The sequence below is a fragment of the Colobus angolensis genome, unplaced genomic scaffold (assembly GCF_000951035.1).
Source record: "Colobus angolensis palliatus isolate OR3802 unplaced genomic scaffold, Cang.pa_1.0 Scaffold48, whole genome shotgun sequence".
Classification (NCBI taxonomy): Eukaryota; Metazoa; Chordata; class Mammalia; order Primates; family Cercopithecidae; genus Colobus; species Colobus angolensis.
The window spans coordinates 6022726-6049828 of NW_012118265.1; the positions used below are offsets into that span (position 1 = coordinate 6022726).

At 35.8% G+C, this 27103-nt stretch overlaps 1 protein-coding gene across 4 annotated transcripts in view; it reads left to right on the forward strand.

Annotated features, from left to right (window-relative positions):
• Positions 1-27103, forward strand: part of MBNL1 (muscleblind-like splicing regulator 1) — a 222235-nt gene that overhangs the window by 181274 nt on the left and 13858 nt on the right. For 2 of the 4 annotated variants that reach the window (XM_011958971.1, XM_011958974.1), the window contains exons 5-8: positions 7027-7227; positions 19493-19750; positions 20918-20971; positions 21832-21985. In XM_011958971.1, the coding sequence (XP_011814361.1) occupies positions 7027-7227; positions 19493-19750; positions 20918-20971; positions 21832-21985 (667 nt within the window). The remainder of the gene's footprint in view (positions 1-7026; positions 7228-19492; positions 19751-20917; positions 20972-21831; positions 21986-27103) is intronic. The other 2 variants (XM_011958972.1, XM_011958973.1) reach the window with 1 other exon arrangement.

Below are 27103 nucleotides of genomic sequence, written 5' to 3' on the forward strand. Positions count from 1 at the left end.
ACCATTGTGGAAGACAGTGTGGTGATTCCTCAAGGATCTAGAACTAGAAATACCATTTGACCCAGCAATCCCATTACTGGGAATATACTCAAAGGATTATAAATCATGCTGCTATAAAGACACATGCACATGTATGTTTATTGCAGCACAATTCACAACAGCAAAGACTTTGAACAAACCCAAATGCCCATCAGTGATAGACTGGATAAAAAAAATGTGGCACATATACACCATGGAATACTGTGCAGCCATAAGAAAGAATGAGTTCATGTCCTTTGCAGGGATATGGATGAAGCTGGAAACCATCATTCTCAGCAAACTAACGCAGGAACAGAAAACCAGCACCACATGTTCTCACTAATAAGTGGGAGTTGAACAATGAACATATGGGCACAGGGAGGGGAACATCACACACTGGGGCCTGTTGGGGGTTGGGGGGACAAGGTGGGGGATAGCATTAGGAGAAATACCTAATGTAGATGACTGGTTGATGAGGGCAGCAAACCACCATGTCACATGTATACCCATGTAACCTGCACGTTCTGCATATGTATCCCAGAACTTTAATAAAAATCAAAAATAATCAAAAAAGTAAATAAAACTTCTGGAATCTTCTTCTGAATTATTTTTTTTTTACTTTGTCACATACTGTCTGGTGCAGATTTTATGCAATGAAAAATTCCTACATAATTTAACCAAAAATAGGCTGTATATCGTGGCTTACAACCTGGAGGCCAGTGATAGATTTCTTTAGTTCATCCCAGCCATTTTTTTCTGAATTTCCTTCAGAAATTCTGTTGTTTCCAGGCTCTCTTTGTTGTCCTCAAAGAGCTCTACATAAGCAGTGGTTATAAAGAGCTTTGCATGATCTCTGGAATTTCTCTAGTAGTGGCCTTTACCTGTGATACCAAAGGTAGCCTTGGCTATCCATAATTTCTGATGGCAGCTATTCTTTGGGTACACAAATTCGGTGTCTCAAGGTAAATAAATTGTGTAGAAATCCTGTGCATTTCATGAATTTTGAAATAGCCTAGGAATAGAGAAATTCAGTTTCTGGTTTTAGCTAATGTCTTGAGAGCTTCTTTGCTGCTTCTGTCACCTAGATAGACTTTGCTGTCATGTCATGTTCCAAGCATTTGTTGCCAGTTGGAGGCAGAATGCTTTGAAGACATCATTTGTCACGCTTCCAGGAACACCTAGAATTCTTAAATAGTTCTTTGATTCTTTACTTTCCATTTTATCCAGGTAATGGTTGAGATAAGGCCACTTTATCCCAAAGTGTTTCTGGTAAAATGTTTCCATGTCAGTTTCTCTGAGTAGGCTTTCATCCGTCCTGCTGTTCTTACTGCCTGTTTCCATTAAGGAGCCTGTGAATCCTCAAGCAGCCTGAGAGAATGGGCCCAGGATTTTAGGAACTAGGCCATGCCTGGTTGATACCTTTCTACTAGGAGGGCCAGAGTGTTCTTTATTTAAATGTTTGTTATTTTGGTAAAACTGGATTGAAGGATGAAGTGAAACTAAGAATGAAGGAGATACTCATTGATTTATCCAGTCACAAATCAGTCTAGGAGCAAAGTTATAACAGTATCTCTTATTTTATTCCAGTCATTTGCTATCTTTTTTTTTTTTTTTTTTTAAGAGAGAGGGTCTCGCTTTGTCACCCAGGCTAGAATGCAGTGGTGCAGTCATAGCATACTGTAAACTCTACTCCTGGGCTCAAGTGATTCTCCTGCCTCAGCCTCACAAAGTGCTGGGATCAGAGGCCAGACCCACTGTGCCTGGCCCTGCTTTTTTTAGAAAAAAAGAACTTTATAACATGAATTTGTTGATACCTCCTGTTAGCTTTTGGCACTGTTTATATTCAAAATTGCTCACTGAGACTAGTTACAGGGTTTTGTCTACCCAGAAACATGCTTTTATATACCTTGATTATGTGTGTTTTTTTTAAAAAAGCACTTTATATTTTATTGCTTTATATACATACATATAATCTAGAAAAATATGACTTAGAGTTTGTGTTCTGTGGATTCATATCCAAGACTCTTGGCCCTACTTCCAACATTATTTTTCTTTGTGTAGTGGTGCCTTTTTTTTTTTTTTTTTTATTCTCAAACATTGCAAAACAAACAGTGTTCACATGGTGTTTTAAGATAAATGTCAGCCCCTGTGATATTTGCAACATTACAACATGGTAACTACATTACTGAAACTTAGAAAGCTTAATATAAAAAACTGCAAAACAAAAAGAATAAACTTTGGACAGGTATATTACAGATAGTAATTATTAAATTTTGAGGTAAAGAAAGAAAATAACAATCACTTTTATTTCACATTCAAGTATATATTCTAAAGAATATTTAATGTGTTTGCTTGTTTCTATGACAGAAAAGCAGTTAGCAAATCCATTAGTATATATGTTAAGTAAATGTTTGTAGAGGATCTGTATAGATGCTAAACGCAGCACATACATAACATGAACAAGACATAAGGCAAAAGTCTGCCCTCTAGGAGCCTCCAGTCTTGTCAGACTAGAGGAGATATTCAGGTAAACCCATGCAGTGGTATATGCTGCATTCAAGTAATTAGGAGTTCATGGGAACAGAGGGTAAGAAAAACCCCTTCATGGTTTGAGATGTGGATGGATCAAGAGAAACTTACCCGAAGAGTCTTAATTCTTGAAGCACAATTAGGAATTAAACAGTTTGGCTAGGCATGGGTAGCGTTCAGTGTGGAGGATAAACCATGTTTAAAAGAAAAGAGCCATAAGGGAACATGTATCCTTAGAGACCTTACTTACAATCAGAAAAGTGTACCTATATCTGTTGAAAACAACATAGTGTGTGGAACTAGAATCACCTAGGAGCTCTAAAAAAACTACTGCCACTTACCAGAGATTCTGACGAGTGAGGAGTGGCCAGGGCATTCACGGTTTAAAAGTCCTCCGGGTGATTTTAATGGACACCTGGTTCATTGTGTGAAAACCACTTTGTCAGAACCACTTGGAATCAGACACACCTGTGGTCGCATCCTAGGCCTTCGATTCACTCATTTGTGTCTATAGACACATAATCTGTAGACCGTAGGGAACTAAGCAGATCTCTTCTGATCTCTACCCCTCAAAAAACACAACAGAAAAAAAATTACCAAGGGAATTTATACTCTACTGTTGTAAGATTAAATACAATAAATAGCACAGATAAAGCACTCAGCATGACGCTGACACACAATAAATAGGGAATTACTACTAATAATCATGTTTGCATAGCTAACTAGGGTCACAATATGACATTAACACTTTGATTTATAATGAAGCCTGATTACCTTAATGGAATCAGTGTCTGATTTAAAACAAACAAGTGATTAAGCAGCACCAGAATTAGTTAAGTTTGTACTTTGTTTTTCTCTGGTGAGGGTGTTGGTTGGCAAAAGGCAATTATAAACCAAACTTTCTTATGTCTTCCAGGAACAGAGATACCTACAAATCATTATCACAAGAATATACTCAGTATCAAATATACCAATTACATAGTTATATGTTATCCTTCAGAGAGAGAACAGGATGCCACTTGATAACAACATTGCATTAATATCTGTCTTTGAGATTCTACTGAACCTCCTGCAGGATAGCTTTTGAAATAGAAAACTGGCAGTAGTGCAGGTCAAGTGCTTTCCTAATCTGATTAGGGCACTCTCTGATGGGGCTAGCAGTAAACTATCTTCAACATGGCACTCTTTGAGAAAACAGTATGACTAAAGTGATGTAACAAATTTACAAAAATTTAAAATAAATGAAGGAATGTTGCGTGTGTGTGTGTGTGTGTGTGTGCGCCTGTCTGTCTTTTGGAATCAAGTTTCATAGTATAAAGCTAGTTATTGATTGTCTGCCTATTCAGCAAATAGCTCTGCTTATCGAAAGAGGGAACAATTTGAGATAATGCTTGCTGAATAGTTGATGTTTCACATTTTTAAAAACTCCTACAGACTTTACTTGGGGACAGTGCCCTAAAATTGTTCAGATTTGAATTTGCTCTGCTGAATTAAAGCAAAAGATCAATTCTCTTGCTGACTCTATAGAAACAACTCAGGAAAGATTATTGCCAGTTATTAAAGCAGTATTTTTACATAACAAAAGTGTTATTCTGCCTGTAATGTGCAACAGCTGCATTATATGCATTTTTAGATTTCCAGTGTATTTTATTTGATGAGATTTAAGAGAGCTGAGTTTTATTAGCCTCTGGTCTCATTTTATTAAAATAAAAATGCTTTTCTTCCAAAAACATTTTTAAATTTGTCCTTTGCTTTTAAATAATTATAGTAGATTATGTACAGTAACATAAACATCTCAGTAACTTTCTGAAGTATACATTAAAAATGCACTATCTGGAAATACATGTTTATTCATAGTAAAAGAATGCAAAGAGGAATGATAGTGAATAGCTTCTGTTGTCCATTTGCTGAACTAGTCTGTTAGTCCCCTGACATAGCCTCTTTTAGTCTTCTATGCTAAATTTTTTATAATTCTTAAATGACTAATATAGAAATTAGGGTGCTTGTCTGGCTGGATTTTCATATGCAGACTGACAATGTGTAACAAAGTACAAGTTTCACCTGAATATCCTTGAATAGAAATCCAAGTTCAACATATATTCACTATACAATCAATCCTTGTCCTGCTGCCACCTGGACAGAGAGTGGACAGTGGTGCAGCATTAAGTCAGCTGTGGCTCCGGGAAGTGTTGGTGGACAGAGACTGCCCTGGGCCCTAGTTTTTGACAGCTTGTTGATTGTTAAGATCTGGAATGCACAGATAGTTCTTGTTGTCTGCAGGTTGCTGCTTTGTGCTGGGAGGGGTTGGTGATTAGAGGTGCTGCTTGAGACCACTTCATCAGGCAAGAGCCATCGACCTGGCAGAGCAGCTAAACATGGCATTCAAACCAACGTGTTCAGAGACATAATTATTTTAAGTTGAAATGGTATAATCTATATTGTATTGTTTCTTCTCAATGAATCACATTAGGTATTGCATATTCTGGTTTTTCATATTTTTGTTAGTAAAAATGTATAGCTAAATGCAAAGAGTTTGCTTCCCAAGCAATTTTTGAGGTCAACAGAAGAGTTCCCTAAGAAAGGCCTTCTTAACGTTGACAGCATTGACTTTCGGGGCTGGATAATTCTTTGTTGCGAGGGGCTGTCTTATATGTTGTAGAATACTTAGCAGCATCCCTGGCTTCCATCCGTTGAATGAAATAGTTCCCCTCCAGCTGTGACAACCAAAAATGTCTTTAGACATTGCCAGGTGTCTCCTGAGAGGCAAAACAACTCAGTTGAAAACCACTGCCCTAAGAAAAAGGGAACACTTGAAATTCATTTTATTTTTCTAAATATAGAATCAGTCAGGCCAGAGTGAATAAAGGATATATTTTACTTTTTAACGTATTTCTTTTGTACTATAAGAATTACATTTGTAATGTATACCTTATATTGCAAAAAGTTTTGCTACACAGCTCTCTTGAATGCTACATATATTCAGGGATCATGTAACTTCTTATTCCTATCAGATGGCAGAATTAGTTATTAATACATTATAATGTCTCTTTTATTCTAAAAATGTTCTGTAATTCTGTTCATTACTGCTAAGTAAAGAAAATAAATTGTTAAATATTACCTTAAAGAGGCTGGGCTCGGTGGCTCACGCCTGTAATCCCAGCACTTTGGGAGGCCAAGGTGGGCGGATCATGAGGTCAGGAGATTGAGACCATCCTGGCTAACATGGTGAAACCCCGCCTCTACTAAAAACACAAAAAAATAGCCAGGTGTGGTGGTGGGCACTTGTAGTCCCAGCTACTAGGGAGGCTGAAGCAGGAGAATGGCATGAACCCGGGAGGCGGAGCTTGCAGTGAGCTGAGATTGCACCACTGCACTCTAGCTGGGGCGGCAGAGCAGGGCTCCGTCTAAAAAAAAAAAAAAAAAAAAAAAAAAGAACAGCATCCATTTTGCCTACAAGCTTTTGTGTTTCAGAAACAAGCATTGTTACACGAAGCATTAAACTTCAAGAACTAGAATTGAGAGTCTGTTAGGAAGTTAAAAATGTACTATCGATAAGGTATGAAATTGTTGTGTTCTGTTATACTTTAAACACTAGAAAAACATTGTTAGATTTCAAGTAAATTAATGCTATTCAAGAACAAGTGTATTTTATGATATGCAAGTTTGCACATCAACAAATAGAAACAATCCTTGTGTATCCATGAAAGCATTTCTGGAAGAAATTCTGTCTTGTAGCAGTTTATTCAGTTCTGCCATATATATTTCCTTGACTAATCATGTAGCATTTCCTTAGTAGCAGTTCTACTTCAGACTTCACATTTTAGACTTGTTTTCCCTCAGTAAGGTATGATAGACTAGTGGAACATTTATAATTTCCCCCCAGAAAAATCACCATCAAGTAAGTATACCAAACACTTTATCTTATGTGCTCAGAAGACAAGGTGTCATCATCACCTTTCCCATACCCATGAGATTTATTTACAGCTTACATTGACTGAAACTCTTTTATCCCCTGGGAGTTCTACTTTATTTATTCCGATCATAGGACACTTGCAACCTATTAAGAGTTGTAAACAGGTCTTTCAAGTACATCTGACATAGCAATTACAAAATGTATTTCTTAGACAAATATCTAGAATTAAGTCAGGGCAAAGATGAAGATTAGGTGACCACAAGGAGTTTCTGTCTAGTTTATCTATTTTTCAAAATAAAAAATTACAAGTATTATAGACCGTCAGGTTCAAAATTCCAGTGAATAAATTAATGGATATTTTACCTGTTATATTTTAGAAAAACATTGATTTGATGAATGCTTATTTATAAAACAGCCTTACCCTAAATGATAGTAAATGAACACAGGATTAAAGGGAAGAAGTGAAGGAAGGAAGAATGGATAGATGGATGGAGGACAAATGTATAATAATATCAACTTTGAGCTGAGACCTGCTTGTTAAATTTTGCTTTTATTTTATTTTTCAGCCAATGTTTTCAGTTGCACCAAGCTTAGCCACCAATGCATCAGCAGCCTTTAATCCCTATCTGGGACCTGTTTCTCCAAGCCTGGTCCCAGCAGAGATCTTGCCGACTGCACCAATGTTGGTTACAGGGAATCCGGGTGTCCCTGTACCTGCAGCTGCTGCAGCTGCTGCACAGAAATTAATGCGAACAGACAGACTTGAGGTAGGAATGACTAGTTGGTGTCTTTATGTACTACATTCTAATTCTCCAAGTGTATTTTTTTGTTTGTTTGTGTGTTTCCACGGCCAAAAAGTTGTAAAAATTTTAAAACAGAGATTTTGGCTTAGGGTTTGGAACATTTTACTAGAGTATAGATATGCTGTATTTGATTAATGTAATGTTTATAAAGGCTACAACATCCATCTTTAGAATAGTGGATAAGAGGTTGGACCCTAAAGTCAGATTGCCTGGTTGTATCACTGTACCTCAATTTCCTCATCTTTAAAACGGCACTTACCTCAAAGAGTTAGGGGAATATCTGGCACATAGCAAATGCCTCCTGAATGTTTGTTGTTACTGTTGCAACTATCAAGAATAACAAATGTTATCAATCCCCTAAAAATTGTTCTCATAAAGATTAACAAATATTAGTGTCTGTAAATTTATTATTGCAAGTTTCCTCATAAGCTGTACAATATTTTGGTTGAAGTAGAAAGGAAACTTTGTTTATGAAGTGTGGTCTCATAAAAGTTTTTTGCATAATCCTCTTAAGTTCTAGAGTAAAGGATGATCAGATGCGTGGGCTCTGCTGTGGGTATATGAAAAAGATATTAAAGTTATAAATCTTACTTCAAAGTGGTTGTTCAGAATTTCAACATGAATGTGAATTAATGAATTTGGTAAATTACAGATGTAGAGAAAAAGTGACAGCATCAAATGTACATTGAAGGTACAAACCTGTCATTGAACCCACCTAAAGAACAAAATGACCTTTTCCTCTTTTCCCTGGTGAGGATGAGGCAATATATTTTTTTAACTTACATTTTAGGTTTGGGGTACATGTGCAGGTTTTTATATAGGTAAACTTTATATCATTGGGGTTATCACCCAGGTAATAAGCACAATACCCAATAGGTATTTTTTTCTGATCCTCTCCCCCCTCCCACCATCCACCCTCAAATAGGCCCTAACATCTGCTGTTTCCCTCTTTGTGTCCATGAGGTCTCATCATTTAGCCCCCACGTACAAATGAGAACATGTGGTATGTGGTTTCCTATTTCTGTATTAGTTTGCTTCAGATAATGGCCTCCAGCTCAATCTATGTTGTTGCAAAGGACATGATCTCATCCTTTTTTATGTCTGCATAGTATTCCATGGTATATATATAGCACATTTTCTTTATCCAGGCTACCATTGATGGGCACTTAGGTTGATTCCATGTTTTTACTATTGTGCATAGTGCTGCATACACATGTGTGTCTTTATGGTAGAATGATTTATATTCCTTGGGTAAATACCCAGTAATGGGATTACTGGGTCAAATGATTTCTGTTTTTAGGTCTTTGAGGAATTGCCACACTGTTTTCCACAATGGTTGAATTAATTTGCACTCCCACCAGCAGTGTATAATTGTTTCTTTTTCTTTGCAACCTTGCCAACATTCATTATTTTTTGAGTTTTTAATAATAGACATTTTAACTGGCGTGAGATGGTATCTGGTGGTTTTGATTTGCATTTCTCTAATATTAGTGATAATGGACATTTTTCATATACTTGTTGGCCACTTGTATATCTTTATTTGAAAAGCATCTGTTTATGTCCTTCACCCACTTTGTAATAGGGTTGTTTTTTGCTCGTAAATTTAAGTTCCTTACAGATTCTAGATATTAGACCTTTGTGGAATACATAGTTTGTAAATATTTTCTCCCATTCTGTAGGCTGTTTATTCCGTTGAAAGTTTCTTTTGCTGTGTAGAAGCTTAATTAGTTTAATTAGATACCATTTTTCCATTTTTGTTTTTGTTGCGATTACTTTTGGCGTGTTTGTCATGAAATCTTTGCCAGGTCCTGTGTCAAGAATGGTATTTCCTATGTTATCTTTCAGGGGTTTTATAGTTTGGGGTTTTACACGTAAGCCTTTAATCCATCTTGAGTTGATTTTTGTATATGGTGTAAAGAAGAGGTTCAGTTTCAATCTTCTATGTATGGCTAGCCAGTTATCCTGGCACCATTTATTGAACAGGGAGTCCTTTCCTCATTGCTTATTATTGTCAACTTTGTTGGAAATCAAATAGTTGTAGGTGTGCTGCATTATTTCTAGGCTCTCTATTCTGTTCCATTGGTCTGTGTGTCTTTTTTCGTACCAGTACCTTGTTGTTTTGTTTACTGTAGCCTTGTACTATAGTTTGAAGTCAGGTAATGTGATGCCTCCAGCTTTGTTATTTTTGCTTAAGATTGTATTGGCTATTGGCTGTTCAAGCTCTTTTTTTATTCCATATGAATTTTTAAGTAGTTTTTTTTTTTTTTTCCTAATTCTGTGAAGAATGTCATTGGTAGTTTGACAGGAATAACATGGAATGTATAACTTGCATTGAGCATTATGGCCATTTTAATGTTGCGGATTCTTCTTATCCATGAGCATGGAAAGTTTTTCAATTTGTTATGTGTCATCCATGATTTCTTTGAGGGATGTTTTGTCATTCTCATTTTAGAGAGCTTTCACCTCCCTGCTTAACTGTTACTCCTAAGTATTTTATTCTTTTTGTGGCAATTGTGAATGGGAATGCACTCCTGATTTGGCTCTCTGCTTGGATGTTGTTGGTTTATGGGAATGCTACTCATTTTTATACATTGATTTTGTATCCTACAACTTTGCTGAAGTTGTTTATCAGATCAAGGAGCTTTTGGGCAGAGACTATGGGGTTTTCTAGATAAAGAAACAACTTGTCTGCCAACAGGGATAATTTGACTTCGTCTCTTCCTATTTGGATGCCTTTTATTTCCTCCTCCTGAGGATGAGGCAATACTTAGTGCTAATAAATTTTACTGAGAAAGTGGCAAAAGGAGGCTGTTGTATGAACATAATTGACTCAAATAATTTGTCAGTTTAGCAGGAATTTAGTTAATAAGCTGATTTATTATTAACTTTTGTTGCATACATTACAAAGGCTCTGAGATTTTAGGGTATTGATAATCATATACCAGACACATGCATCAGAGGTTTAATGCTCAAAACAATCTTATCAGGAAGACACTATTATTTATTGTTTTACAGGAAATGATTTTAGGGGAAGAGATGTGAAGCAACTTGTTCTTGCTAGGGAGATACATCTGATACACGTGGATTTTTGAGTGATTTGTCATTACACAACTGTACTTGCTTATTAGTTAACTAATGCTGTTTGCAGATGGATTAAGAGGAAACTTAATTTTTTTTTAAATATCTGAAATTATTGGATGCTCAGCATGTGAAGCAGTTTTATTCCCCCAACCTTTCTAAAGCAAGCCCTGAGTTCTTCATGCATAATTGTTGATTGATTAGTGGTAACCAAATAAGCAATCTGAGATGAACTTTAATGAATTAATTATTAATAGATGATATTCAAAAAAATGGTTATAACTCTACTAAACCAATCCTCCTACATTCACAATTTTAGGTAGTTTGTTACTGGTTATATTTTGTAGTGCTTAATTGAAATGAAGACTTTTGTCTTTGGGTTTTTTCTTTTTGTGAGGAGCTACTTATTGTATTTTGTCTGTTTTCTTTTGCTATAGTCAGTACACATGGCTACCACTGCATCAACTGTGATTTGCCTTTTATCTGAATCCTGCTTCTCTAAATGCTTGATTGTAGTACAGCTTCCTGTCTTATTCTTGTTAACAAGATCGGATCCAGTGTCACAGTTCCAACCTGTTAGGATACTGCAGCGTGAAGCTCTGAGGCGCATCTTGCTGCTCTGTGCTTGTGATTTTAGACAATCCTATCTGCACGTTATTTCCTCGCATGCCAATTGCATCACGTATCGAAGTCTAAAAGACATGGCAATAAATGCACTTATTTATTAATTGATCAAATGTTTGGTCATTTGGTATTTAAGTGTATACTTTACTTCTTCCTTATGAAATTCTGAAGCATATATTTGAATTTTGAGTTCCTTCTGAGGTAAAAAATTTTTGGAATCAGTTAAACTATTGACCAGTTCTTCTTGCTACTTCTTTCTATCTTTTTACTGCAACTTGTTAGACAATAAGGAAATTTAAAGTACCATAGATTGCCAGCCTTCTGGTTCTTACATAATTGCTTAAAACTGACATCTTTACAGCACCCAGTGTGATACTACAGAGAAAAAAAAAAAATTAAATTGGAAAACAGGAATTCAAGAATTACTGCATGTGATGTTGCTAATTAGGTGAGCCAGCTTGGATCAGGATGCTCTTCTTCTCTGGGCTTCATATTCCTCACATGTAAAGTTAGGGGATTGCAGCCCATAATCTCTAAGGTCACTTCCAATTAAAACATTCTAGGGACATTTAGGTCATTTTCTTGTTTTTAACACCAGCCACAAGCTATTGAAACATTTATTTTTAAAAATTATATACATATACACACAACATGAGATTTATATCAATATTCATATTATCCTTTCTTTACTGGCTTTTAAAAGACTTTGTTGCCAAGTACTTCCTGTACTCCAAAATTCATACTTTTTTTTTTTTTTTGACACACAGTCTCACTCGTTGCCCAGGCTGGAGTGCAGTGGCGCAATCTCAGCTCACTGCAACCTCCACCTCGCAAGTTCAAGCAATTATCCTGCCTCAGCCTCCTGAGTAGCTGAGATTATAGATGTGTGCCACCATGCCCGGCTAATTTTTGTATTTTCAGTGGAAACAAGGTTTCACGATGTTCGCCAGGCTGGTCTCAGCAATTTCTTTCCATGATTTTGTTAAGAAATTATTCTCATCTATAGATTCTAGAAAAGACTGAGTTCTTTTAGCCATACCCCTGTTTTACTACAAAGAGTTAGTAATTGGAGAAATCATTGTTTGACTTATATTCAAGAAGCACAGTAATTTTTTATGGTGCTAAAAGAATTCGTGAATGCATTCATTCTCTCATTTCAACTGTTGAAAATATTTTAAGTAGAAGATGTGAGGAATGTCTTTGAAACCCTTTGATTCCTGTCTTATCAATGACAAGAAAAGATCCACATGAGAATAGTGCCCAGACTCATAACTGATGCCCAATAACTTGTTAAATGAATGGATAAATGAGTCAGTCAACCAGTTACTCAGGTGATTAAACACAGAAAGATATATTCCCTTATTCAGGGCTCAGGGTAATCCCACAGAGGTACTAAAATATGAAAAATGTTTATCATGTGTTACCATTCTCCTTGGAAACATGTTTACATGTTGAGCAATTCAGCTATAAAATATGACATCTTGATTATGCACCTAGACCTAAAGCAGTGGTTTTCATACTTTAATGAGATTAGAATCACTTGGGGTGATTGTTAAAAATGTAGGGCCTCATCCCCAAAGACTGATTCAGTAGATCTGCGATAGGGTTTGGTAATATTTTTCACAGATCTGCCAGGTGACTCTAAATGCAAATAGCTATAAACACATGCACTAAAAGATACTAGCATCTCTTATTTAGGCTTCAACTTTTCATCATTTATTTAACGTATTTGTAAATGATGTAGTTTTTTGTGAACCTTAATTAAAAATCCATCTCCTCCAATAAGTTGATGAAAACACTGTGCACAGATAGTGAAATACTTTAGGTAAACAATGATGATTATTAAGGCACCATTTTTACATCAGCAGTCTATATGAGAAAAACATAAGTATTCCAGGAAAGGTGGACAAACAGCGGTTTCTGATAGTTTCAGTTTGTGTTTGCTTGTCTTAAAATAAATTATTCTTGGCTGAAAGTTGTGTTCTGTGAGGTAATCATTACACGAGTTTCTAATTCAGGCCACTAATGGTTGTATGTTTCCACTACTTCCACAGAAGAATCTAATAACCCTTTTCATATAGGCAGAAAAATATATAATATACATTGACTACAAAAAATAGAAGATTTAAAGCTAAATGAGGATTAGAATGACAGTGAAAAGCATGCCTAGGTTGGGATTATTTAGGTGTTTAGTGGATTTAACATGATGGAATAAAAGACTTTCTATTCAGAAAAGATTAGAAAAGAAGATGCTTTTAATAATGTAGGAAAGTCTTATTGGTAGGATTATTTTAATTTTGCATTTTTTAGAGGATGTTTGGCTACTGCTTTTGTGATTTTTTTTTTAATGTCTCCGGAAAATTCGCAAGAAACCTTAAGAGTTTTGCACATAGAGGTTTATGTAGGTTGTTTTTTTAAATCTGTAATGAACTTTAGAATGACTTAAAAATGTAGTAACATCTTCATTTGAACAATTTAATACACTATGGCTCTGTCAGTTATTAATCTCTGTGATTAGAGTTTTGATGTGGTGTAGAGTTGTAAGTTGCTTAAACTGTAGTAATTGCTAGATTAAGAACAGTAGTTCACACCTGCAGTCCCAGCTACTTGAAAGACTTAGGTGGGAGGATCACTTGAGCAGGGAGATTGAGGCTGCAGTGAACTGAGATTGCGCCCCTGCACTCCATCCTGAGTGACAGAGGGAGACCCTATCTCAAATAATAATAATAATGTAAATTAAAAAGGTAATGGCTAACTTGGTGTATTGACAAGCTTGTTTCAAAGTTGTGTCCATTTTCCTGTCCTGTTGGGTTTGCACAGTCATTCATGGGAATTAATAAATGATAACGTGGAAGGGGACTTAATGGTTCTGTCGTCGGTCATTCCTGTTCAGATTTTATGTTTTTATATGAGATCAAGTGGTAGATTCTTAGTTCCATTACCTATAGAAGTATGCTTGTGTTTTCTGGCCTGAATAGCAATGATGGAGTCTGCCTTTTAGACTTCAAAGAATGCTCCCATTTGATCCTAACAGAAATACTATGAGGTAGTTAAAGTAGATGTCCTTTTCTTGATTTTTTTTGGAAGGAGAAAAATTGATCAAATATATACAGTCATTGAATAATCAACTGTATTAGTCCATTTTCATGCTGCTGATAAAGATATACCCAAGACTGGGCAATTTACAAAAAGAAAGAGGTTTTTTGGACTTACAGTTTCACATGGCTAGGGAGACCTCACAATTATGGTGGAAGATGGAAAGCACATTTCACATGGTGGCAGACAAGCAAAAAGGTTGCACAGGGACATAACCCTTTTGAAAACCATCAGATCTTGTGAGACTTACTCCCTATCTTTTTTTTTTTTTTTTTTTGAGACGGAGTCTTGCTCTGTCGCCCGGGCTGGAGTGCAGTGGCCGGATCTCAGCTCACTGCAAGCTCTGCCTCCCGGGTTTACGCCATTCTCCTGCCTCAGCCTCCCAAGTAGCTGGGACTACAGGCGCCCGCCACCTCGCCCGGCTAGTTTTTTGTATTTTTTAGTAGAGACGGGGTTTCACCGTGTTAGCCAGGATGGTCTCAATCTCCTGACCTCGTGATCCGCCCGTCTCGGCCTCCCAAAGTACTGGGATTACAGGCTTGAGCCACCGCGCCCGGCCCTTACTCCCTATCTTAAGAACAGCTCAGGAAAGATATGCCCCCTTGATTCAGTTACCTCCCACCTGCTGTCTACCACAACATGTGGGAATTCAAGACGCGATTTGGGTGGGGACACAGCCAAACCGTATCACCAGCTGAAACTAGAAATCACATCATCTGATATTTATCTAGGGATTTTAATTGTACAACAAATTGACTACAGTTATATTTACCTAATTGCCAGAATTATGAGGATTACAAAGTGGACATTTTAATCCTTTTAAAATGAAGATAGAGATAATTTCTTTGCATTAAATTATAAACTCATGATCAACAATGTTGTGAACCCTTTGATCAAAGTGATTGATCAAAGTGATTATCCAGGATTACTTTTTAAAGTAATACTTAGAAAAATTTAGCTTGTTAGTTCCAGCTTAATAGAAAGTGAAGTCCATGCTGCTTATTGGTGAACATGTGGCTATATGTCTTTGAATATGTTTCTTAATATTGGCCATTAACTATTAAATTGACTTCTCAAAATGTTAAAATGGACAAAGTCCCTGTTTCTTCTTCTAATTAGCTTTCTATTTCTGCTTTTGATTGTTATTCTCCAAGATGACTGAGTTAGTTATACAAATATGGTGAGCACAAAACATATTACTTGAAAGGGATATCTCCTTAAAGAACATGCAGATGAGTCTCCAGTTTTGAATAAATTCGAATATGGGCATTAATCTCCTTGGAATCCCAGTGCTTTAACTTGCAGAGCATTGCTAAATTTAATACTACTGATAAAACTTATTATTTTGACCATTTTGAAATATGTTTTTCATGTATTAAAAAATTAGAGATCAAATGACAGGATTATTAATATTATCCAGATTTGTATGATGTGTTATAAGCTGTGCATTATTTTATTCAGTATTCATGACCTTTTAAATAGATGTTAATAGTGTTTTCATTATGAAGACTCCATAGCTAGTAAAGTGATAGGAACTGGAACTCATAATTTCTGACTACAAACCCTATTGTCTGTCTGCTATATTACTGCTATTTAGTTAACAAAAGAAGGTTTATTTAGAATTAATTTACATTTCCTTAGGAAATTTTCCTATGTTTTCTTTAGGTTATTTAAAGTTTATAATTATTCTGTAGATATTTTTCTGGAAATAGAATTTAGAACTTAAATGTTTTCATTGAATATCTTCATTGGCAAATCTTGTCTTAGTACTTGTAGAGTAAAAGGCTCATGTTGAATCACATTACATGTGTAGCTAAATAGATTTTATTATTTTAATGTAGGTTTAAAAACCATTTATCGAACTTTTTGTTTTTCTTTTGAGACAGAGTCTTGCTCTGTCACCCAGGCTGGAGTGCAGTGACACCATCTTAGCTCACTGCAACTTCCGCCTCTCAGGTTCAAGCGATTCTCCTGCCTCAGTCTCCTGAGTAGCTAGGATTACAGTCACCTGCCACCATGCCCAGCTAATTTTTGTATTTTTAGTGGAGATGGGGTTTCACCATGTTGGCCAGAATGGTCTCGATCTCCACCATGCCCAGCTAATTTTTGTATTTTTAGTGGAGATGGGGTTTCACCATGTTGGCCAGGCTGGTCTCAAACTCCTGGCCTCAAGTGATCCACCCACCTTAGCATCCCAAAGTACTGAGATTACCAGCTTGAGCCACCATGCCCAGTCACAAAATATTTTTATATGTTGACCCAGTACATATACATGTACAGATAAATCTGTACGTTTATCTGCCAAAAATGAAAAATGCCTATAGTCATGAATATATTATTTGAATATTACTTGTGATATGGAAATACTGGAAATTATCTAGATATCCTCCAAAAGAATTACCTGTATTATGTACACTATTTGATGAAATTTGATGCAGCCATCCAAAGTGATCACTCTGGAAAATATTTAGCAAAATGAGAAAATGCTTATGCTGCATCGTTGAGCATAAAAGGTCACCAAATAATAGCTATACTGTACAGTTTTTTAAAATGTGTGCATACATACAGAAGACTGGATGAGAAGAGAAAAATGAGCCACAATGTTGTTAGAATTTTCAGATTTAATTTACATTCTGTGTTTCAAATTCTCTGTGATAAATGTCATAATTTCTTACTCTGTTTTTAATTATGAGATTAAATTTGTTGAATTTAAATAATTTGTCAATTGTAATTTACTAATGTAGTAGTATGTCTAAGAGATTTATTTTGGGGATCAGCATAAAGTGTCCTCGAGTTTATCAGAGAAACCAGATCAAACCCATATTGAGCAACCAAGGGATAGATCCCATTTTATTAATGATGTCTATTAGGAAAAATGTGTTTTAGAAGCTTTGGGAAGTTCATGTTCCCATAGTTACCCCACAATTCAGATGCACATCTAATGGTTGGTAAACTTCCAGTCCCTCTGGCCTGTACCTTTCACCAGTACAAGTTTTCACAAGACATTTTCTCTTTATTTTTTCAAAGGCAGGAATAATGTGAGAGTAGCTATTACAGTATGTTTCTTTTGTCCCATTTCTTACGTCAGGAAAAACCATAAGCTGCAAAAAAACAAAAATATGAAAGAGTCAAACATGCATATTATGCAAAAACAGTTGACTAAGTTTTTTTTAATCTCAAAAAAGGTTGGTTTTATGACACATTCTGAGCTAATTCTTAGTTATAAACTCTGCTTAAATATTTGTAGAATTCTTTCTAAATATCTCACAGCAGAGTAAAGAATGTGAGATTATAATAAACCAATCCTTAACCTGTAGAACCCCACCCCCTGCACACACATGCAAGTACGTACACACAGAACCTAAATAACTTCAGGTCTTCTTTATTGTTAATGTGGGAAAGAGTAAACTACATAGGAAAAATAGAGTATTAGTTCCCTGCTGCCAGTTCATTTTGAGCATATTCAAGAAAGCAGGAATTACTGAGGAGCAAACAGCAGCTAAGAGAGATCACTTATAGACCTTCTGCAAGTTTCCTGTTTGGTGATGCCTCCATTGACATAGGTTTGCTTAAACAGAAAAATAGCCCTTTTGTTTATGCAGTAGTGTATATTTAGCATATGCACACACACACACACATACACGCATAAAACTTTTTATCATTATTTAAGGTAGGCACTATACTCTTCTTGAGTATAGTGATGAGCCTCACATACAGTAAATTTTGATTAGGTACTGGGTACTGTTTTAGCAAGCTCCATAGCTGATGCTAATGTTCAGCCAGAGAGGAGGATAATTATTCTGGGTAACAGCTTGATCATTTTTGCTTTTTAAGTTATAAATCTTGGTAATACTTTTTTTTCTTGTGTTCAATAAGATAAATATACTAATAAAAAACCAGAATCTTGAATAACTTTTAAAGTCATTTTTGTGTTCTTAATAACTCTGAGTGTGGTGATGAATGACACTGGCTCATTGTATGTATTTGGAACACAAAACTTTAGCTAGCTTGAGGTTTCCAAGTAGTGCAAGATATCATTTATAATGCTCTTTTTTAAGATGTAGCGTGGTACAGATTATAGTATCTCTTTCTTTAAGAAGCACTTTCCTCAGTAATAGGATATGAATATAATATGGGGAAAACACCCAAATTTAAATGCAATCATTTTATTTATATAAATCCAAGAAAACCTTTGCTTCCTAAGTCATAGCAGGGTTACAGTTTCTCTTTCTTGCTTAACTTCAAAATAAAGTGCTTAATATCTACATTTGCTATTTGTGAAAGGATACTTTTGAACAGTTAAAAACTGTTTCCTTGAAGCTTGAAGGAAGAGCAGGAAAATATTAAAAGGACATTCTGTGTTTTAGATGGCCCTCTTGTGGTAAAAGGGTCAAAGTATCCCAAATGAAGACTGCTTTTAAATAATAAGAGTCAAAATTGCGCAGATGAATGAGAAATAATGTTTTTGCCTTTTCCCTAAGATCTCGGTGGCAAAATTAACAGAATTGTCAAATGTAAAACAAACAGACATAACAAAACCAATCTTTTTTTACTGCTTTATATAGCTACCAAGTGAACCTCTAAAGATCAAAAAATGACTCCCGGAAACATTTTCATAAAAAGCTATCAAATTTGATTTTGTATATTTTTCACTTGGAAATAATTTTATATTTACACAAGAGTTGCAAAAATGGACCCAAGAGTTTCTGTCTAGCCTTCACTGACCTAAATATTAATATCTTGCATAACTGTGAAATCTCTCCTAAGACCAGAAAAATTAACATTGATATACTGCTGTTTAACCAATCTACAGACTTCAATCAAATTTTACCAGTTGTCCTCCCAATATTCTTTCTGTGACTCCAGGATCCTCCAGCTTGTGATAGTATCTCAGTCTGTCTTGCGTGACCTTGACACTTTGGAAGAGTAGTAGTCGGTTATTAAGTAAAATATCTTTCCATTCACTTCACCTGACGTTTCATCTTGATTAAATTCAGGCAGTAATACATCTACTGTGATTGTGTGCCCTTCTCATTGTATCGTATCAACAGGTACACAGGGTCACTACATCTCATTATAGGTGATATTAATTTTGATCACTTGGTTAAAGTGATGTTTGCCATGTTTCTTTACTGTGAAGTTATTATTTTTCCCTTTACAATTAATAGGTATATCAACACCATTTCAGATTGTATTTTTACCATAATTAATATTATACCTGTATTTTCTTATGGGCATTTATACTGAAATGGAGTTATAATTTGTAAGTAAACTAGAAAATGCTGAAGTTACTTTGTTGCCTTGTTTGAAAATCATTTTTCCCCTTTCATCTGTAGCCTTCTATCACCAGTCTTGCACTTTAAGTTAAAATCTTCAGAAAGCATCTTCTTGTTCATGTTGACTAAACCTCATGTACTTAATGACCTCATAGGTATGTCGAGAGTACCAACGTGGCAATTGCAACAGAGGAGAAAATGATTGTCGGTTTGCTCATCCTGCTGACAGCACAATGATTGACACCAATGACAACACAGTCACTGTGTGTATGGATTACATCAAAGGGAGATGCTCTCGGGAAAAGTGCAAATACTTTCATCCCCCTGCACATTTGCAAGCCAAGATCAAGGCTGCCCAATACCAGGTCAACCAGGCTGCAGCTGCACAGGCTGCAGCCACTGCAGCTGCCATGGTGAGTAGAGATATCAGCTCTCTCCTTGTTAGCAGTCAGAAAAGCAAAGTGAGCAACTCTATCTGACTACAAGCTATTCATTTATTAACCTTTTTAAAATAAAATTGCTGAAGATATGTTTGTTCAGGTATCCCACACAATATATAAAGAAGTTACTTTCACAGAAGTGAGGGTAACTCCTCAAATGGTTCAGATTGCTCCTACCCTTGGCCTAACTCTTAATCTGTCTTATTCTGGATGTAGGGTTTCTGAAATCTCTGCTTTGTAAAGAACCACCTGTCTCCTTTTCAATTTAACGATATTGCCATTTTCGGTCTTCTTATTTCTGTGTGCCATCTAATCAGCCATTGTTTTCCTTTGGTGTGTTCTTTTGCACATCAAGGCTCTTCTTCACATATATCTTGCTTTTAACAATAACATGATCTGGAACTATTTAGGAGAATCGTTCAACAAAATTGTTCTTAGAATTAGCTACAGGATTTTAAGTAGTATACTCTCTAGATTGTCTGAAATAATATTGTGGCATAAACATAATATTAACACTAGAGAAGCTTGACTATGCCATTATATAGAAAGGAGAGAGACAGCAGTACTCCAAGAGTTAGAAACTGGATCATTAAGAATAGCTACTAAACTATATTATCAAGGTAAATTTTAATGTGATCTAGTAGCTGATTTTAATGAGCCCATTCTTTGTTCTTTGCTTAGCTGTTTTAATGTTGTCATTTTTTACATAAATATATGACTTAAATCAATGAAATACTCATTTTAAAAGTCACTGTGTAGTATTTCATAACAGTGATATAATCATGAGAGAGATCTTTTCTGTGTTTGTTTATGGATACTTGAGCAAAAATACAGAAGGCAGACTCTCTCCTCCTCTCTTCCTTTCACTCTTTTTTTTTTCTGTTAGAGTATCTTGTTTGTAATTAACTACAAAGAGGAGTTATCCTCTCAATAACAACTCAGTAGTGCCTTTATTGTGCATGCTTAGTCTTGTTATTCGTTGTATATGGCATTCCGATGATTTGTTTTTTTATTTGTTTTTTCTCACCTACCCAAAAATGCACTGCTGCCCCCATGATGCACCTCTGCTTGCTGTTTATGTTAATGCGCTTGAACCCCACTGGCCCATTGCCATCATGTGCTCGCTGCCTGCTAATTAAGACTCAGTCGGCTGTCAAATCACTGAAGCGACCCCTCGAGGCAACCTTTGACCTGGTACTATGACCTTTCACCTTTTAGCTTGGCATGTAGCTTTATTGTAGATACAAGTTTTTTTTTTTTAAATCAACTTTAAAATATATATCCTTTTTTCTGTTATAGAGTTATAAAGTACAATGAAAAAACTGAGTGTGGTTTCCTGACAAAATTAGTAGAAAGACTATAATCTAAGTACATAGATGGATATCATACAATAAAAGATTCTGAAAGCCCAGCAGCCCACATTCAGTTTAACTACATTGTAGAATGTTCTAAAGAAATACTTGGAGGACATAAAGAGTGTATTTTTGACTGTATTTTTATGTACCTGTTTGGTTAGCATGGCTTTAGTGGTAGAATTATTTACATTTTAATATTTATAGTTCAGTATTTAAGGAAAAGAACTTGCATGCTCTGGGACATTTGCATGTCTAGGTAGATCTGGGGGGGAGGAGCAGTGGGTTAGTTTTTATTTTATCTGTTTCAGTCACTCTGTACAATTAACTATTAACATTGCTTATACTTGTCAATCCTCATGGAGCTCGCAGTGCGGCTTTTCCTCTTTTCCCAAATCAATGGCTTCTCACAGAAAGCCTGAAGCATTATGGGACCTAAAGCACTTTAACACATTATAACATGTGCTCTCGTACTAGTGAGATTTTGTTTTGGACAAAAATAATGCTTCCTTTAAAGCTTTTATCTTGCTTTTTTTTTTTTTTTCTTTAATTTTTTGTTCATTGGATTTTTTCCCTCGGGTAGTTAAGTGCTCTGCTGCTTGCTTGCTCATGCTTCCTAACAATTTTAGCCTTCGACTGATTTTTCTTTTTTCTTTTTCTCTTTTTACTGGTATTTGTTTTTTATACTCATTCACTAAACAGGGAATTCCTCAAGCTGTACTTCCCCCATTACCAAAGAGGCCTGCTCTTGAAAAAACCAACGGTGCCACCGCAGTCTTTAACACTGGTATTTTCCAATACCAACAGGCTCTAGCCAACATGCAGTTACAACAGCATACAGCGTTTCTCCCACCAGGTAAGGGGTGGGGTTTCTTAATAAATGAATCTGATGATCTACAGAGAGTCCTACTGTTAGAGCAGATAAACCACACCCCAAGTTTGTTTGTAATTATAGATGAGGTGTCAGGTAAGGTGGTCAATGATGGAAACTTATCTGAGGTGTCTCATGTGGTTTTCTTTAAAAAGTAAGGATTTTAGCTTAATGAAATATGGATTAAGGATCAGTGGTATTTTATACATTTACATGTGTTTGTGTAATTTGGAAATGAAATACAGTTCTCTTGTTTTTCTCTTTCCTCCACACTGTTATATGTCTGTCAAGCTATTTTATGATACTTTCTTGCTGTAAGACCCCTTTGCCTTCATTATTCCATAGAGTTAATTTAAATTATATAAAACAACACTTTCAGTTTTGATTTTTATTTTTCAGCCTTTTTGTTTTCAAGGTCAAGAATGAAAAAAAACTATGTGTTCTAGAGCTCTTAAAAAGGGCTCTTAGTGGCATCAATCAGTACACTGCTTAAAATTTTGACTGTTCCTAAGCTAATATTGAAAGAGCCCTAAGTGCTCCTCAATGTTTAATTTATTATGGAGTTCTACATTTGTGGTTTCAGCTTATTTTCAATTTGGTAATGTATACATAATCTAGAATTACTCACACAAATTGCAAAGTTTAAAACACAGACTAGCTACTCTAGTAGCTAGATTTAATTACCTGGAAATTTACTCTTTTTATTGACTCTGAATTTATTTCAGAAAATACATATAAACTTATTATTATCTGGAATTTTACTAACCAGAAACTCTAATCTCACTTTCCTCTTTATCGCTTCACTCTTATTTTGAGAATACCATGGTTTGAGAGACTTACTTAATAAAATGTTTTATTAATTAAATTAATGATTAGATATATATGTCAAAAATCCAGCTCCCAATTTTATATTAGACTATCTTGGCAGTATTTACAATGTATTAGGTTCATAATGCTGTAAGTGAATGTGAATTTGTTTTTGATTCATGAACAAAAGAATAAATTATATGAGTTTTTAATACTAACCATAACTTTTTATGTAGTACATCTTTGAAAATCAGTCATCCATATGTAAAATAAATATGAGGTAACAGTTAACTAGAATATTCCACTAACTGAAATAGCCAGTGCCCCAGACACATGGATAAAATGATATTTGTACTCATGAAATAGTATCTTTCAAACTGCAGTTTGTTCATATTGGAACAAAAATCAAATCATTTTGACCTGTAGTCTCACATTTCTCTTATGTTTTGTAATATTGTAACTTTCTTCTCAACATGTATAGTTTTTCAGAAATTAATCTTTTTGCTCTTGTGCAAGTTGCTGTGTCCCTAGATTTTCACTGCCCCCAACAAACAATCCATCAGTTTTTCTGTAGTCAGATGAGCAAAGTTTCAAGGGATTATATGTAGCTATCATAATCTCTTTGAAGAAATTAAAACTTATTTTTGTCGGTTTATTTTATTGGCTAAAACATTACCATGAGAAATGACAGTTTCAGTTAGACCAACGGTAGTGAGTTATCTCAGTTGATTGTTCACCGCCAGTTACAGATTGAACTTCTCATTCTACTCATTCCCCTATTCTCACTACTGCCCTTGGCTAGTCTTAAAAAATATGATAGTTTCTCTACTAAAGTCTAAAAAACAAATCTATGCTATTTAAAGAAAACTGAAATAATCTATTTTATCAAATAGGTTTCATGTTAGTTTTTTCAACAACACTCAAACGACTATAGTTTTTTCTAAATAAGTATAACCATCAGTTGCATGGTACGATGACCCTTACTGGTGACACTAGTGTCTCCCTAGAATAGGTTTTTGATGACCCTTACTTGTGACACTAGTGTCTCCCTAGAATCGCTTTTTGTCTGTGGATAGAGCCAAAGATGCTAGGTAAAGTTCAAATTAGGGAAAATAATAAACTCATTCATAAATCAGAATCAAACTTGTCTCTCTGTGCTAGGGTAAGCATTGCTAATTTAAATAAAATCTGCATTAATTGAAATATGCTGAACATTTTTTAGATATATTTGCATTTATTATGATGCATTTTGCATCAGAGATATTCCAGTCTTGATCAATATTTCTCAAATATAGGCCAGGCATGGTGACTCATGCCTGTAATCCCACCACTTTGGGAGGCTGAGGCAGGCGGCTCACTTGAGGTCGGGATTTGGAGACCAGCCTGGCCAACATGGCAAAACCCTGTCTCTACTAAAAATCCAAAAATTAGCCGGACATGGTGATGCATGCCTGTAATCCCAGCTACTTGGAAGGCTGAGACAGGAGAATCGCCTGAACCAGGGAGGCGGAACAGCAAGCCGAGATCACATCACTGCGCTCCAGCCTGGGCAGAGGAGCGAGACTCCGTCTCAAAAAAAAAAACACACACAAAACAACAACAAATATATATACACACACACACACACACACATTTCTCAAATGTAATCAATATAGTGTGAAATTATTGCGTTAGCAACATAAAATAACATTTATTTGCAACTCAGTTTTAAGGGCCTGAAGCAGCACATTGACCTTTATTAATCACATAATCAGAAGTAGAAGTAGGTAGTGACTCCATGATTATTTTAAAATATTTTCATTATATAATATGTACCTGCGTGCACAAAAATTGACCCTGTGACCTGAAAAGGTTAAAATGGATAGGTCATCGTTATTTCTGCCCCACCACTTTATCAGACAGTCAGAAAGGAAAGAAGTCTAATGCAGGGAATGTAAATGTAAAAGCCTCAGGGGCCAGGCAGGAAACACAAGTCAAGCAAGAAATAAATTGGGAGCTGTGGGATATGGGTGGCACAGGGGAGCACAGACTCAGTCTAAAGAGTATAGTCAATGTTCATACTTTGCCTTTTGTTGCCTCAGAGAATTGTCTGCCTGGCAGGTTGTACCTGCTATCCACTGCAAACCCTTTGTGGCTCCATTTGCATCATAGACTGTGTAAACCACAGTTGATTGTGTATATACCTTGTAGGGTTGGTTGTAAGAAACCCGCACAACCTGACACAGTAGCCCTGACATACAGTGTTGCTAGGTCTTATGATTTTTTTCCCAGATATTCTGGACGTTTGTAAGTTTATATGTGAAATTTCTCAATATTTAAGTTTTGTCAATTAATTCAGTTTTTAAAAAACACCCTTTGAGAACTAAAGGAAATGTATCTTAACCACAAATTCACATGTAATCTCATGTCTAATAACCTGGGAGAAAAGGAATTCTGTTTTCCAAAGTTTAGTTGTTCTGCAGACAAATAATACAGAATTAGATGATCAAGGAATCTGATCTGATCACAATTTAATAATTTAGAAGGTACACTTTGAAGGCTTTATTGGAACTGGGAAAAAAATGGAGTTCTTTTATTTTTTTTTGCAGCTCAGAATTTTAGATGTCTATAGTCTGTTGCTTCAATGATAACTGCAGATGTGTAGGTGTATTTTATTCATATTACAGTGAAGCATGGTTAGCTAAATTCTTAGAGCAGGTGGCTGCGTATACAGAGTAGGTTGCTGGCAAAAGATCAGGGTTCAGTGACAAGCCAGCCAGCTAACTAAGAAAAATTACTGCTTGCTTTAACTTTTAAGAACAGAATTGGATTTAATATGGACATTACCCATCTAAGCATCATTCAGCCATACATACATACATCCTCCTATCATTCTGTTCTCCCCTCTCCTTTCCTCTCTTATCCTTTTTTCCTTCCTCCTTCCTCTGTCCTTCTGTTTTCATCCATCTATTCATCCCCCCATTTACCTATCCACCCATCTTTTCATTTATTCATTCAATAATGTATGCCACTGCATACCAGTATTTATGTGAAAGATTGCAAACTCATGGCCCAAGGGTAAAATGTAGGATCTAGAAATATTTTTGTTTAGGAGTGTTTACATGAAAACTAAATGTAAATCCTTTAGATGGGACACACACTGTACCCTTCAGTTCCAAGCCCTACAATTCCGTATTGCCTTAGGCCAGATTGTTTCACACATTTTGTTCAAAAGAGTTACATTTTATTGAATGGTTGCTCTGGTTTCATGCTGCACTGAGTGCTTTGCATATATTATCTCATTTTTTTTTCCACAGCGCCCAAAAGATTGGCATTAATATTTTCATTTTACCAATGAGTAATTTGGAGCCTAGTAAGGTACAGTGATTTTTCCCAAGTTAAACGGCTTTTGTAAGGTTTAGATTTAAGTACAACTTGAACTCAAGTCAGGCCGACTTGGTTAATCTCTTAATATCTATGAGCTTATTACACGAAGACCTTAAAAATGATTTGGGAGAGTGGAAGTAGCCCTTACTGATCACCTAACTCCATGGTGTTTCACACTTAATACCCCATTTAAAGATTAATATAAGTATTAGGTTAAATTCATATTAAAGTTTTGTTTTCTCAAATTTAGATATATACTTGTTTTAACCTTCCCTTTTCAGGACCAGATTGATTATTTGTAGATATCATACATAATTTAGGATCTATATACATTATAGGTATGAATTTTCACTCATGAACTTAGGGTGTATAAGAAATACCACTTTCCTTTACACCATTTGTTTTCATTGAAATTAAGTCTAGCTCTGAACTCTGATCTCTGTCTCCCTGGGTTGAGAGAAATAACAGGCATTACTGGGAATCCAGGACTACATCCCCCAGCTCCCTCTTTCTCCTGACCTTACCTCAAATGGAGGTCCTGTGCAGTCTAGTATTGTCAGACAGACTATGTATTCTTCATTCATCAGTCACAGCTGCTCACTGCTAATATGATCATTGTCCATGCTTGCGAGAGCTCTTGAAGACAGGTACTCCAGAGGCTCTGTGCTTGCCTTGGATATAGGCTTCCTTGTCTATGCCCTCCAGGCTCCCATGCCCTTGAGGGCCTGATGTCTGCAGGGCTATTCTGAAAGAACAGGCTACCTACCCAACTACCTGTGGAGCTGCACACTGCCTGCCACTTCAATCTTGAGGGATTTTTTTCTCTGCCCTAATCACCATTTTTGCTTACCTACCATCTTCAGAATCACACCTCTTGTCTCCCTCTCTAGCATATCTCCCTCAATCAATGTTAGCTTTTGAGTTTTAACA